Below are 11,551 nucleotides of genomic sequence, written 5' to 3'. Positions count from 1 at the left end.
CGTCTTATTTTACCTAAATTTCAGGATACGGTGCTTGAGGGCAGAACATCCTCTTCTCTTCTGTGGAGAGCAACTTCTTTCATATCATTTTTCCATTTTCATGCATCAAAATCTGAAGTCACATGACATACAATCACATTAAACTTTCTCAAGCTTTAAGTCAGTTCAGATTACCAAAGAATTTGACATTAGTTTATAGTAGAATTGCCTTAAGATTTCATCGCTTGGGTGAAATGTTTTCACAAGCTTTTAGGCTTCCTTACCTTTATGTTCAATAGGATTTTTGTTGCATTCAAACATGACATCACAGCTCAGTTCAATTCCTGCTATTGAAGTCAGAATGAAGATAGTGATGTCAACAAAAAGTATTCTATTGGATGCCTCATCCAGGCATAAGCAGCTTCTTAGATAAATAACTGCTCCATTTGCAACTAGAAAACCCACAGGATGAAGAGAAACCACAAATGTGCGGTCAATATTTGTCTTTCTTTTGGCGGGTTTTGCTTTAAAACTTCTACTTGTCATGATTCACTCTTATTTTGGTGTCTTTGTGTTTCTTTCCTTCCTGTTTAGGGGCTCACAGCTCTTAGTTCTCTTAAGCACCTGGACTCCAGCAACGTGGACCAGATCGACTTCATTTCCATCCCTGCAACACGCAACACTACTTCCTGTTTGGGATACGCCATCTTGGATTGCATACTTGGTCGTAACTAAGAGTTTCCCACTTCTGAGCACTACTGGAACGCAGCTGATGGTCAGTCCAAAATACTGATGTTTTTGCCCTCATATAGTGCTTTGGCATCCAAATAGAATGATAAATGTTTACATTTTCAAAGTTATATAGAGGTTAGATTTACAAAATGGCCGACTTGCTTGAAACTGTTAACATTGGAATAGTGACAACAATAAAGATGACCAATAAGGCGATGACTTCAAAGTCAGCTATCTTTAAACGGAACCCAAGAATGAACCCGACTCATTTCTTGGATGACGACTCAAGACTTGGTGTTGCTCGTGTGCCTTATAATGTTCCCATCAGACAGTGAGGAAAAAAGTTGCTCTTTTTATCAGCGCCAACTTCTGGTTTCAAGTGGAAGTGCCGATGACTCGCAGGACTAGTTCTGCATGTTCACGTCTTTTTTTCTGATCCACCTGCTGTAATTTTTGTATCCTGCTTCCAGAACCACTTGCATGGGGCCAGAACCACCTTCAATGTGTCCTGAATATCTTCACATAAACTTGACGAATCCGGATCAATCCGGACGGGGTGTGACAGATTTCATCTTCTAATTGTTATAGTATATTGTCCTTATCACCGAAGGAGTTGGGACATGTTGTACGCTCTGATGCTTCCTGACGTCTTCTCATACTATAATGTTCTCTGTTGCAGTTGCATAAGCAGGGAGGATGGAACCCTACCAGGCGGGGCGCATCGGAGACACTACTGTGGACAGCAGCGGTCTCGCCTGTCCACTTCCATCAGATCTGTGTGATTCTCCAAACATCTCGGTGAGATTATGCAAACCCTAGTATATCCACGGAGCTCGAGGAAGTGGGTTAAATAAGAAATGATCTAAACAGGGGACAAAATTCGGAAGCAAGAATAGCACTTTCAATTGCTAGTGCCCTTCAAGTGGCCCCACGCTGGCAGGATTTGGGTCAAAAAAAGAACATGCTGATTGACATTTCCATTAATTTCTACAAAGTTCAGAGGGTAGGTTCCATGCCTGGCTGGACTAAAAATATATTTTTATGATGCAGCAGATTTTAAAGTGAGTGCTAAGCCAGTGTGGCAATGGGGCACCGCTTAGAGTGACCTAAATTATTTATGGGATTTTGGGTCCTTCCAAGGTCCATGAGGATGAACTCAGAGGGCAGCGAACCTAAAACTAACTGAGAATTTATTTAGTTTTCATCTGTATTTTTTATTAATATTTTTTTTACATTTTATTTAATGCTAAGTGATTCATTTTTTCCAGGCATTATTGATATTATTATTATTCACCCCGTGGTGTTTCTTCATTTTACAACTGTTTTCCTCAAAGAAAGGCATTTTGTATGTGACATCATTCTCATTTTAGGCCCAGAGTGCCGTCTGACTTCTTCCTCCGAGTGTACATGAAGTGCCGAGGAACGTAGACTCCATGTCAATGGGTGGCGCTATGGTCTTTTCACTTGAGATGAAGACAGAAAATGATGTTCTTGCTATCTTGTCCGACTAAATAACTAGTCAGACTTTTAAAAATTCTGTTTACTCAGCAGCCATGTTACTGTGGTCAGTGCTACATATACATCAATGTGATGCCGATGGTCATTCACCCAATATGGGGAGGAGTGTTTAGGATGAGAAAAGGGAGGAGCCATCATCGACTGCTGCAGAAAAATGAGCAAGCAGAGAAAAAGGAGGAGGGTCGACCGGCGGTGGGGGACAGCAGGAGAGAGATGGAAGCAGAGAAGAGAGGATGGGTGGCAGCATCACTGCAGAGCCGTTCATTGATAAAGTGATGCTGTGGCGCGGGAGGACCACGGCCAGACCCAACACACGCTCTCCATCATGCTCCTGCACTCGCACTTCCTGCATGTTTGTTTACCAGTGGAAGACTGAGAGACTTCCGAAAAAGATCTAGCAGGTGGGCTAAGACTGCAGGAGGAAGCACTGAGAAGAGGATCTGATCCAGGAGCTTGAATATAAACAAGCCGCATCTGAAAAGACAGACGGGACAGAGAGAGACAGGTATGACACCGCTGTTACAGATCCTCAATGAAGCCCTGAGCACTTTCATTCCTCCGTATGAAGTGTATTTACTCTGATAAGCTGTGCTTCAGTTGGATGCTCACTGATACGCCAGTCCTTCAGAAGAATAACTATGAATATTTCATCACAATATAAGCAGTAAACAATACATTTATTTGTCATCACTGGCTTTACTGTTCATTCATTCACAATAAAAGTCATTTTTGCTCAAAACTATAAGTGATATTTTCCACATTTTGCCTTGTTATTCTGGAGTAACGCTGCCCCTCTCAGAGCTGCACTTTGGCATGTGATCACTTTCCCAGGCCCTTTAATAATCTTAGAATCCCTGAGGGAAACAAACATCAGTACATAAGGAAATGAAGTATCACAAGCCTTTTTACGATTACTTTGATTGAGCTAGGAGTCGAGATGGAGAAACACACTTCAAGTCCAGATTGATTTTATGTTTTCCACAAATGGGGAAACAGATTATTTGCACCTATAATTCATTAAATACCATAAACATGTCATTTTTGGTGTCCTAGACACAAAAGAAAGCACCAATTTAAACACAAAATGTGTATTTATTTAGGATTTTCTACTGGAAATAAGTATTTTAGATGCTATTTAAGCATTAGTCAAGGCTATTTGTGTGATCAGATATTATTTTTTTTATCACACATTAAATGAATTAATTGAATTTTTAAGCCAAACCATGTATTTGAAGCTGAAACCAGGCTTGCAGGGCGATGTTTTGAGTTTCACATGGGCAGGACCTACAAGACTGCAACAATGTCACATAAATGACACAGATATTGGGAGATAATATTGAATGTTTTGTTTAGAAAACTCGTTTTCACTGAAGCTGTGCATCAGTATTAGGCAATGGTGTGTGTTAACTTCTGAGAAAGACCTGTAGGTTGCAATCACTAGACGTAATTTCATGTATGCACATGAGCCTCTGTCTTCCATTTACCCAGTAATTCCATTTGTGAATTTCATGTTGATAAAGACGTTTTTTTTTTACATGTTATTCTGCGCAGTTTTTGACCATCCTACTTCTGGCACCATCTGCTGCTCTGGAGCTGAAAATGTGGATCGGTGTAATTGGAGATATTAAAGCAACCAGATGGTCTTTCGTTTCTTTCATCCTATCAACACCCAAATTTTCCTCCATCCCATGGCAGCGCTGCCTCCTCACATCATGCTTCACCACCCTCCCTCTCCTCCTCTGCCGCCCCTCTAAGCCGTCTCTTCCTCTCCTCCCTGACAGCGTGTCCGTCATCCTGGGATCGACCGAGGCGAGCGGAGCGCCACCGACGGCCATGAAGCTGGTGAACGGGGGACGAGGCGGAGGCGGCGGGGGAGCTGTCGGAGGGGGTGGAGGAGGAGGGGAAAAGACCGCCTTCTCATTTAAGAAGTGCTCGGCCTTTCAGTTTGTCAAGAGGAAGGTGAGTTAGGATGATGAATCCCGCGAGTGCGCGCGCCTACACCTGCCTACACTGCGTGAGAGGCCATCGCTCCTCTTTTATTTTGTTTCAGTGTCGAGTGTTTGAGCCAGGGATGATGTCATTGAGATTGCTGAGCCGCGCTGCAATTTTTGGCTCCGTGTTCGTCTGTGTTTACTTGCTGAAGGGTGCTTATGGCTACAAGACAGCGTTGCATTGAAAGTGCTGTCCAGAATCAAGATGTCATTCTGCTGCTGCGTTTCCAGATCCACTGCATGAGGGGAGGCTAACTCTTCCCTCCATTGTGACAATCTGGGACAGTAAAATGGGACCATAAAAAGTAATTATCGTGCCAGCATGTGTTGGTAGATGAAGAGAAAGTTCCTTGGCTCCTGCTAACGTTTGAGTGATGTCACTGACTGTCTGTCATGTCACTTAGTGTCTTTGTTAGAGCCAGAAGAGGCGCTTCAGGTCTTATACCTGAAGATCTTATATACTCTCCAACCAACTGGGGGAAGGGCTAGCCCCCTATAAAAGCCCTTTGCTACTGTGAATTGTTGATTTTGAAACACAGCAACGGAGAGATAGCGCAGCTGGGCTAACTGTTAGAGAGCTTCACATTCACAGAACTGAAGTTACATACAGGTAACTAGTATTTCTAGTCCGTATATGCAGCGCCTTCTATGGTACCTCTATGGCAGTGGTATGTTCTGCTGTGGGATGAGCCTGTAATAGAATATGTCATGTCAATATATTTCCCCGGTGTGGGAATAATAAAATAAATCTAAATGTGTTTAGGAAATATTTTTAATGAATGCTTTGTGTGAGTGAAAATGACTCGATACTGTTGGATTCTTTCGTCCTATATTCATTCCATTCAAAAGAAAGACAGCAATGACTACAAAACATAACGGAAAAATATACAAAATGTATATTAAGTAACAAAGACAAAATGAATCTAAAAAGATGAAATGCAAAATAAGGATATTAAAAAGTGTAAATATGCCATGAAACCTATTGAAATGTTTCATTTTAAATGCATTTAATTAGAATTTAAATCAGCATTTCTATGGACCAGACGTTCAGGATATATTTTCAATATTCCTTCAATGTATTTTGAGGAACAAGAAAAACACACAAAAAATGGCCAATGAAAAGAAGAAAATTATAGTCTTCAAACAAGAACACGCTGTATTTACTACTGAAGTGGTGGCGGTGACTGAAAGAGAACAAAAAAAAAAGCAGAAAAATTACAACAATTTTAATCAGATGTCAAAAGGGCCACAAAAATACAGGCGTCGGGCCGCATATAGCCCCCTGGCCGCACTTTGCTCAGGTCTGATTTAGCAGCACCTCTGCCCCAGAATGAAACTCCTCACACGGCTGTGTGTAATCGAGAACACACTTTCACTTGAATCATCCTCATATCCATGAAATTAAAATAAAAGAGAGAGAGCTGTAGCTGAGGGCCATAACAGGAAGAAAATGACTAACATCACTCCCAGCCAGCGCAATAGAAACAGCGTGATGCCTCCTCACCATAAGCGCTGCCAGTGGACTGCAGTGCCATGTCGCTATTACCCCAACAGTGTAGTCGTAATTGCTCCTAAACAAGCCGTGTTCAAGTTCCATATCAGTGTCGGCTGAGGAGACAGTCGTCCCGCTGCTGGTTAGATTTCCTTCCCGCCGTCCAGAATGACTCACCGACTCAGATGGTGAGCACGATGGTGTGGATGACGGGTGAACTGGCAGTGGACGGTGACAGATTTGTGGATGCCCACGCCGGAACACGTCACCAACCTGTGCCACCTTCCTCACCCGGGAGTCCTCCGAGGGGGTGGTCGCTCATTACAGTCTTTCACAAATTCACAGGGTCGAGCTGGGTAAAAGTTAGTTATCATCGGTTATGAAAATGGAATTGAAAGCAGCCAGTCACAGGGGAAGCAGCCCTCAGGCAAGACTGAGCACATATGCAAATCGTGCTGAAAACTGCTGTTTATTTTCTCCTTCTGTGAGGCCAAACTTTTATTAAAATGGGTTTCTCTCTCTGTCGTGAGTGTGAAGTGAAATGGAACACTAGGGATATTCTGATGGAAGCGAGCAGTTCCCAGTAGTAGTGGATCAGTATTTTCTTCTTCTTTCTTCTTTAGAAAGCCTCCATTTCGGCAGTAATCTTCTGCTTTGCTGCCCCTCTGGTAAAATGATGTCATCATGGGTCATGGACCTAAATAACAAAGCATGACTCTGGCATGTAGTCACCTGCTCAGCAGCAGGATGACGTAATGTTTCCAAGCAACTCAACTCTTCCAAAGGGCGCTATGTACTTGGTTATTTAAGTGACTTCAATGCTGGATTAGACAAAAAATGCACAGAGATTTGCCTCTATCTGACCTTATTTTAACCTAAAAACATTCATTAATCTGTCAAGGGATCACTATAAATGAACACGATGGTGTTTCATGGTGTTTTTCTTTTTTTTCTTTTACTTGTTGGATGTAAACTTTGACTGCCATGTCATTACCTGTCATTACCTCAGACAGCCTAGTCAATATTGGTGCTAATGTGTTGGGTGCCACCCCGCTTCTCCAAACAGTTCATGCTAACTAAGCACCTGGGTAAATACTGTAAGGCTGCTACAGCCAAGCGTAATCCAGATTATAGTCAAACACTGCAGTAAGTAGAAGATAGGTAATGATGTCATGTGAAGTGAGGTGTGTTCATTTTTTTTCAAATCTATTTATTTTTTTATTTTTTTGACAAATACATATCTAACTTTGGTTAATGCAAAAATATAAAATAAATAACTTCAGAAATTTTGACTCGATAAAATGATCGGATCACAACAAAGTTTCACACTAACTGTGAGGTCCATGTTCTCACTTCACTCCTGATCTTTAACTAGAAGGCAGTAACTGCATACTTTCAAGATGAATCATCGACATAAGGTCAGCGTTCTTGAACCGTCTGACATGACGTGCACTTCTTGCATCATATATTTTCTAACCCCGGTTGATATTTCCGTACCTGAGATGAAAATGCGTCAGTCGTGTGACACCGCCTGTCATCATCCAACAAGCTGTGGTGACTGTTTGATCCTGGCGTGTTTGTGCCGCGAAGATGACACGCAACAGGTGTACAGCTCTTCTAATTAGAGGAGAAGTTGATCAGCAGGGTGATGTGACGCAGGCTGATGTTTACTTGTTCCACCTCGGTGGTGTGGTGAGCTCCCGTGTTTTCACCTTCATCCGTCCCAGTCTGTTTTTCACCAGACGAGACACGCTCTGACATGCCGTCTGCCTCTCCCGATGACTCCGATCTCACAGTGACTTTGTGAGTGGGTGTGTGTGTTCCCTCAAGCTGTTCGCTCAGACCACTGTCCTGCTGCGTCCTGGCTAACTCTCCTGTGCAAGCATGAAACTGAAAAGAGCTTTGGCTTCCCATTATTTGAGACCTCAACAACTGGGACACTTAGGAAAGAAGTAGAAAACAACCTGTTCTCCACCTTCTGCCTGGCAGTTCCAACCTCATCTTCCTACCAATGTACTGGCTCTCTCTCCTCTGTACATGTCCAAACCATCTCCATCTAGCCTCTCTGACTTTGTCTCCTAAATACCTGAGCACATGTGCTGTCCCTCTGATCTACTGCTTCCTATCCATCCTGCTCACTCCCAGAGAGAAGCTCAGCATCTTCATCTCTGCTACCTCCAGCTCTGCCTCCTGTCTTTTCCTCAGTGCCACTGTTTCCAAACCATACAACATTGCTGGCCTCAACACCCTTTTGGACACTTTCCCTTTCATCCTTGCCGACACCCTTTTGTCACACACCACACCTGACACTCTTCTCCAATGATTCCATCCTGCCTGCACCCTCTTCTTCACCTCTTTCTCACACTCTCCATCACCATGGACAGTTGAGCCTCAGTACTTCAAATCCTCCACCTTCTTTATCGCTACATCCTGTAACTTCACCTGTCCACTTGGCTCCCTCTCATTCACACACATGTATTCCGTCTTACTGCAGCTAACCTTCATTCCTCTCCTTTCTAAGTCAAACCTCCACCTCTCTAGCTTATCTTCCACTTGCTCCCTGCTCTCACCACAGATCACAATGTCATCTGCAAACATCATCATCCAAGTGCAACAATGGCACTTACCGACGATACACAACCTCCACTCCAAATTGTCCAAGGGTGTTAGTGGAATAAACCATTTTCCATTCATGCAACAGCCATGCCGCTGCTGGCAAGTCACACCTGCAGCCACAGCTGCTGTGCGGCACTAACCCTAACCCCATCATGACCAATCATACACTTTCACAGGAGGCGAGGTGGGCAAGGTCTCCTGCTAACTGCTAACCCTCCGATCACTGGGCGACCCACTCAACACCTGGAGCCACAGTCGCCCAATAATCCATAAAATAAGTTCCGATGACAGAACAACAACTAGTGAACAACCCTCGCCGTCAATATGACGACTGACGACAACAACCTCACCCATATCAGCCTGAGGCTATGAACAGCACCGTCCCGTCAATATGGTTTCACAAGGCCATCGCTCCATAAATGAGATCTTAAAATAGAATGAGGAGCTTTGTCCACAGATCCGAAGAAGATTTTCACAAACAGGTTGTCTTCGTGTCACTGTTTTTAAAAGTTGTTTGCCAAGGGAGAGGGGAGTGATATGCAGGGTTTCTTCAGAAGCAGGTGCATTTCCACTCATTTTGTATCTTTTGAACAGCATTGTTTCCCCTGTGAGACGTCACCAATGGCACTGTGCCCTCACGTGTAATATTCCATTCATGTCATGACATAATGGTCAAAGGAATATTTTAGCGAGCAAGACTGACGTACGCTTGCTCTGTCACGTTGACCGATCTGACAGCGTGAGTGGCTCCGCAGTGATGGTTCTCTGAAGTGAGACGTAAGATACAGACATAAAATCAACTTCCTGTCCTGGTAGGTGAGTTTCCACACATTTTTGAACTGCATTCTCCTTTTGAAGTACAGCGCCACCCTTGACTAGATCAGGCATTGCATGAGAAAGTCCTCTCACGCTGATCAAAGGTTGCATCTGGCACCTCTCAGCTCTAATGCGTGAGAGGGTGCGAGTGCGCTCCACCTGCTGCGACGCTGTTACAGTCACATGGTTAAAAATAGATCAAACCGCAAAAGGTCATTATCATTCTTTTAACAGCTGCTTTGTTTCTCCCTCTCAGGTGCGGAGATGGATGAGGAACCCGAAGGTGAACGTGGAAAAGGTCCAGGGGAAGGGTGTCACCCCGTACCCCTGTCAGAAGTGTCCACTCAGCGATGACCTGTGGTACACGCACTTCCCGTCGCCGTATGGCTGCTGTCACTACAGCGGCCTGCAGGGCGGCCAGTACTACCATCAGGCGCCGTGTTCACCTTGTCCTGCCACGGCACCAACCGGCGGCCATGACAAGAGTAAAGGCTGCAAGGTAACCAGATGGTTTTCCACTGAACATGGGGAGTTAAAAAACAACAACAGTTGACAGAACTCAGCATCCATTATTTGTTATTGTATTGACTGGTGCTTTTACATAAAAAAAAATATATACATATATAATATTTACTGAGCATGTCATAATAATAACGAATATTTAAATTGAACTATATATTTTAAATCCTATTTATATATTTCAAATAAACAAAACTGCATTTGAAGCATCAATTCCTGTGTAAGAAAAGGTGGTATTTACTTCTACATCAGCTCAAATAAGGATTAAAATGAAATAATTGAATCATACAAAGTCATTTTTTTCAGCATCTGAATGTAGTCGATGTCTGCTGTTGCACCACTAAAAATGTTCTCTTCATGTGCTTACTTTCGACACCGACATTGATAATTAACTGACAGAACGGTCACTAGACCATAAACAACATTCTTGGCCAAGATTTTCCATCCACTCTGCAGCAAGCGGTGATGAGCCGTTGACCCGACTTTGACCAAACACCTCTTCTGTTACCTTCTAATGGCCATGTTTTGGACAAGAAAACCATGTACCAGCTCAACGTAGGAAAAAACACTCCCTGAATGAAATGCTTGTAAATGGTCCATTCATTTGACTGAACTACATTTCAATGTACTCATGACTTAAGAAGTAGGGTTAAATATATAAACTATTTCTATGAAAATATGTTGGATCAGTTTTTGATTTTTCAGTAGGAAAGTGGAATCGAAATTATACATACAATATAATAATCTAATAATGTATTAATTTAAAATATAAATTGGCTTTTTTTTCTATATTTGAAAATTTAATCATCAGAACCTCTCCATAATGTTATTATTTTTAAATTATCATGGGGTAAAGACTATACATTGGGATGTATGATGGCTCTGGAGGTCAAAGAACAAGCACAAAAGAAAAGTGCAACAACAAAAACAAAAGCATCGTATCTCCTTTTGCTTGTGCACTTTTGTGATTGTCATTTGACCTTCAGGGCCACCGTAGGTATTGGGTTGTAGGGATGTAGGTTGCAGATGTAGTGTTGCAAAAAAGAGTTAAGAAATGGGGATGATCTTGTTTGTGTACTAATGGAATCTGCAATGGCAACTTGACGGATTTTATTGTTTTGTAATGGAACAAAAACATTTGTTACGCAAAAGTGATCCACCATTAAAGAGAAAGAACTGAAGTGGTCATGTGAGTTCAGACAATAGGGATTGCGCAACATTAAATCGGGTAAAAAAAAACCCAAAAGAACCTCAATTCCTTTGTACAACAACAAACTGAAATTAAAAAAGTAAAGTAAAGTAAAGTAAAGATCAGGTTTCACAGAAAAAATGGGTATTTTTAAAATAATAATTGACACAAAGATTCTTATAAAAAGGGAGGGGAACACAATGGCAAAACCATGTTGATGTTATGAGACAGTAAAAGAGAAATCCAAATAGTTGCGTAGATGTGTCACACCAATCTGTGTTGAGCACAGCAGCATGAAAATAAGGAAACAAACAGATGGAGGAGAAGTGTGAGTATGTTTCCAGAACAAGGTATAAACTCAGGAATTTGGTGCTGTGTGTATTGATTTTGAGTCTTTATTGCTTCAGACGTGACCCAGCTCGGTCGCCCAGTTCTCAGAACAAATGATTGACCAAAAAGGAAAATTCCAACATGTGATTTCCTGATCCAAAAAAAAAAAGTCCCTGTGTGAGAGTTGCCTAACGTCACCTGACGCTGGCGGTCCAACGTCATGTTCTGCTCGCTGCTTCTTTCGGCACACGAAGTCCAAACACTGCAGAACAATAACATTTGTAGACACAGACTTTGAACCTGCTCAGCAAATAAAGCACAAAGACACCTTCTCCCTGAGGTGCATGCACCACTATGGCTTTCCTTTTA

General features: G+C 42.5%; 1 protein-coding gene across 1 annotated transcript in view; it reads left to right on the top strand.

Annotated features, from left to right (window-relative positions):
- Positions 1 to 2,422: 2,422 nt before the first annotated feature.
- sgk1 (serum/glucocorticoid regulated kinase 1) overlaps positions 2,423 to 11,551 on the top strand; it is a 33,003-nt gene continuing 23,874 nt past the window's right edge. The window contains exons 1-3 of the mRNA XM_053887064.1: positions 2,423 to 2,734; positions 4,011 to 4,188; positions 9,401 to 9,643. Of these exons, the coding sequence (XP_053743039.1) occupies positions 4,063 to 4,188; positions 9,401 to 9,643 (369 nt within the window). The 5' untranslated portion in view covers positions 2,423 to 2,734; positions 4,011 to 4,062. The remainder of the gene's footprint in view (positions 2,735 to 4,010; positions 4,189 to 9,400; positions 9,644 to 11,551) is intronic.

This window comes from Synchiropus splendidus, chromosome 15 (assembly GCF_027744825.2).
Source record: "Synchiropus splendidus isolate RoL2022-P1 chromosome 15, RoL_Sspl_1.0, whole genome shotgun sequence".
NCBI classification, from domain to species: domain Eukaryota; kingdom Metazoa; phylum Chordata; class Actinopteri; order Syngnathiformes; family Callionymidae; genus Synchiropus; species Synchiropus splendidus.
This window is presented reverse-complemented; position numbering and strand designations above follow the sequence as displayed.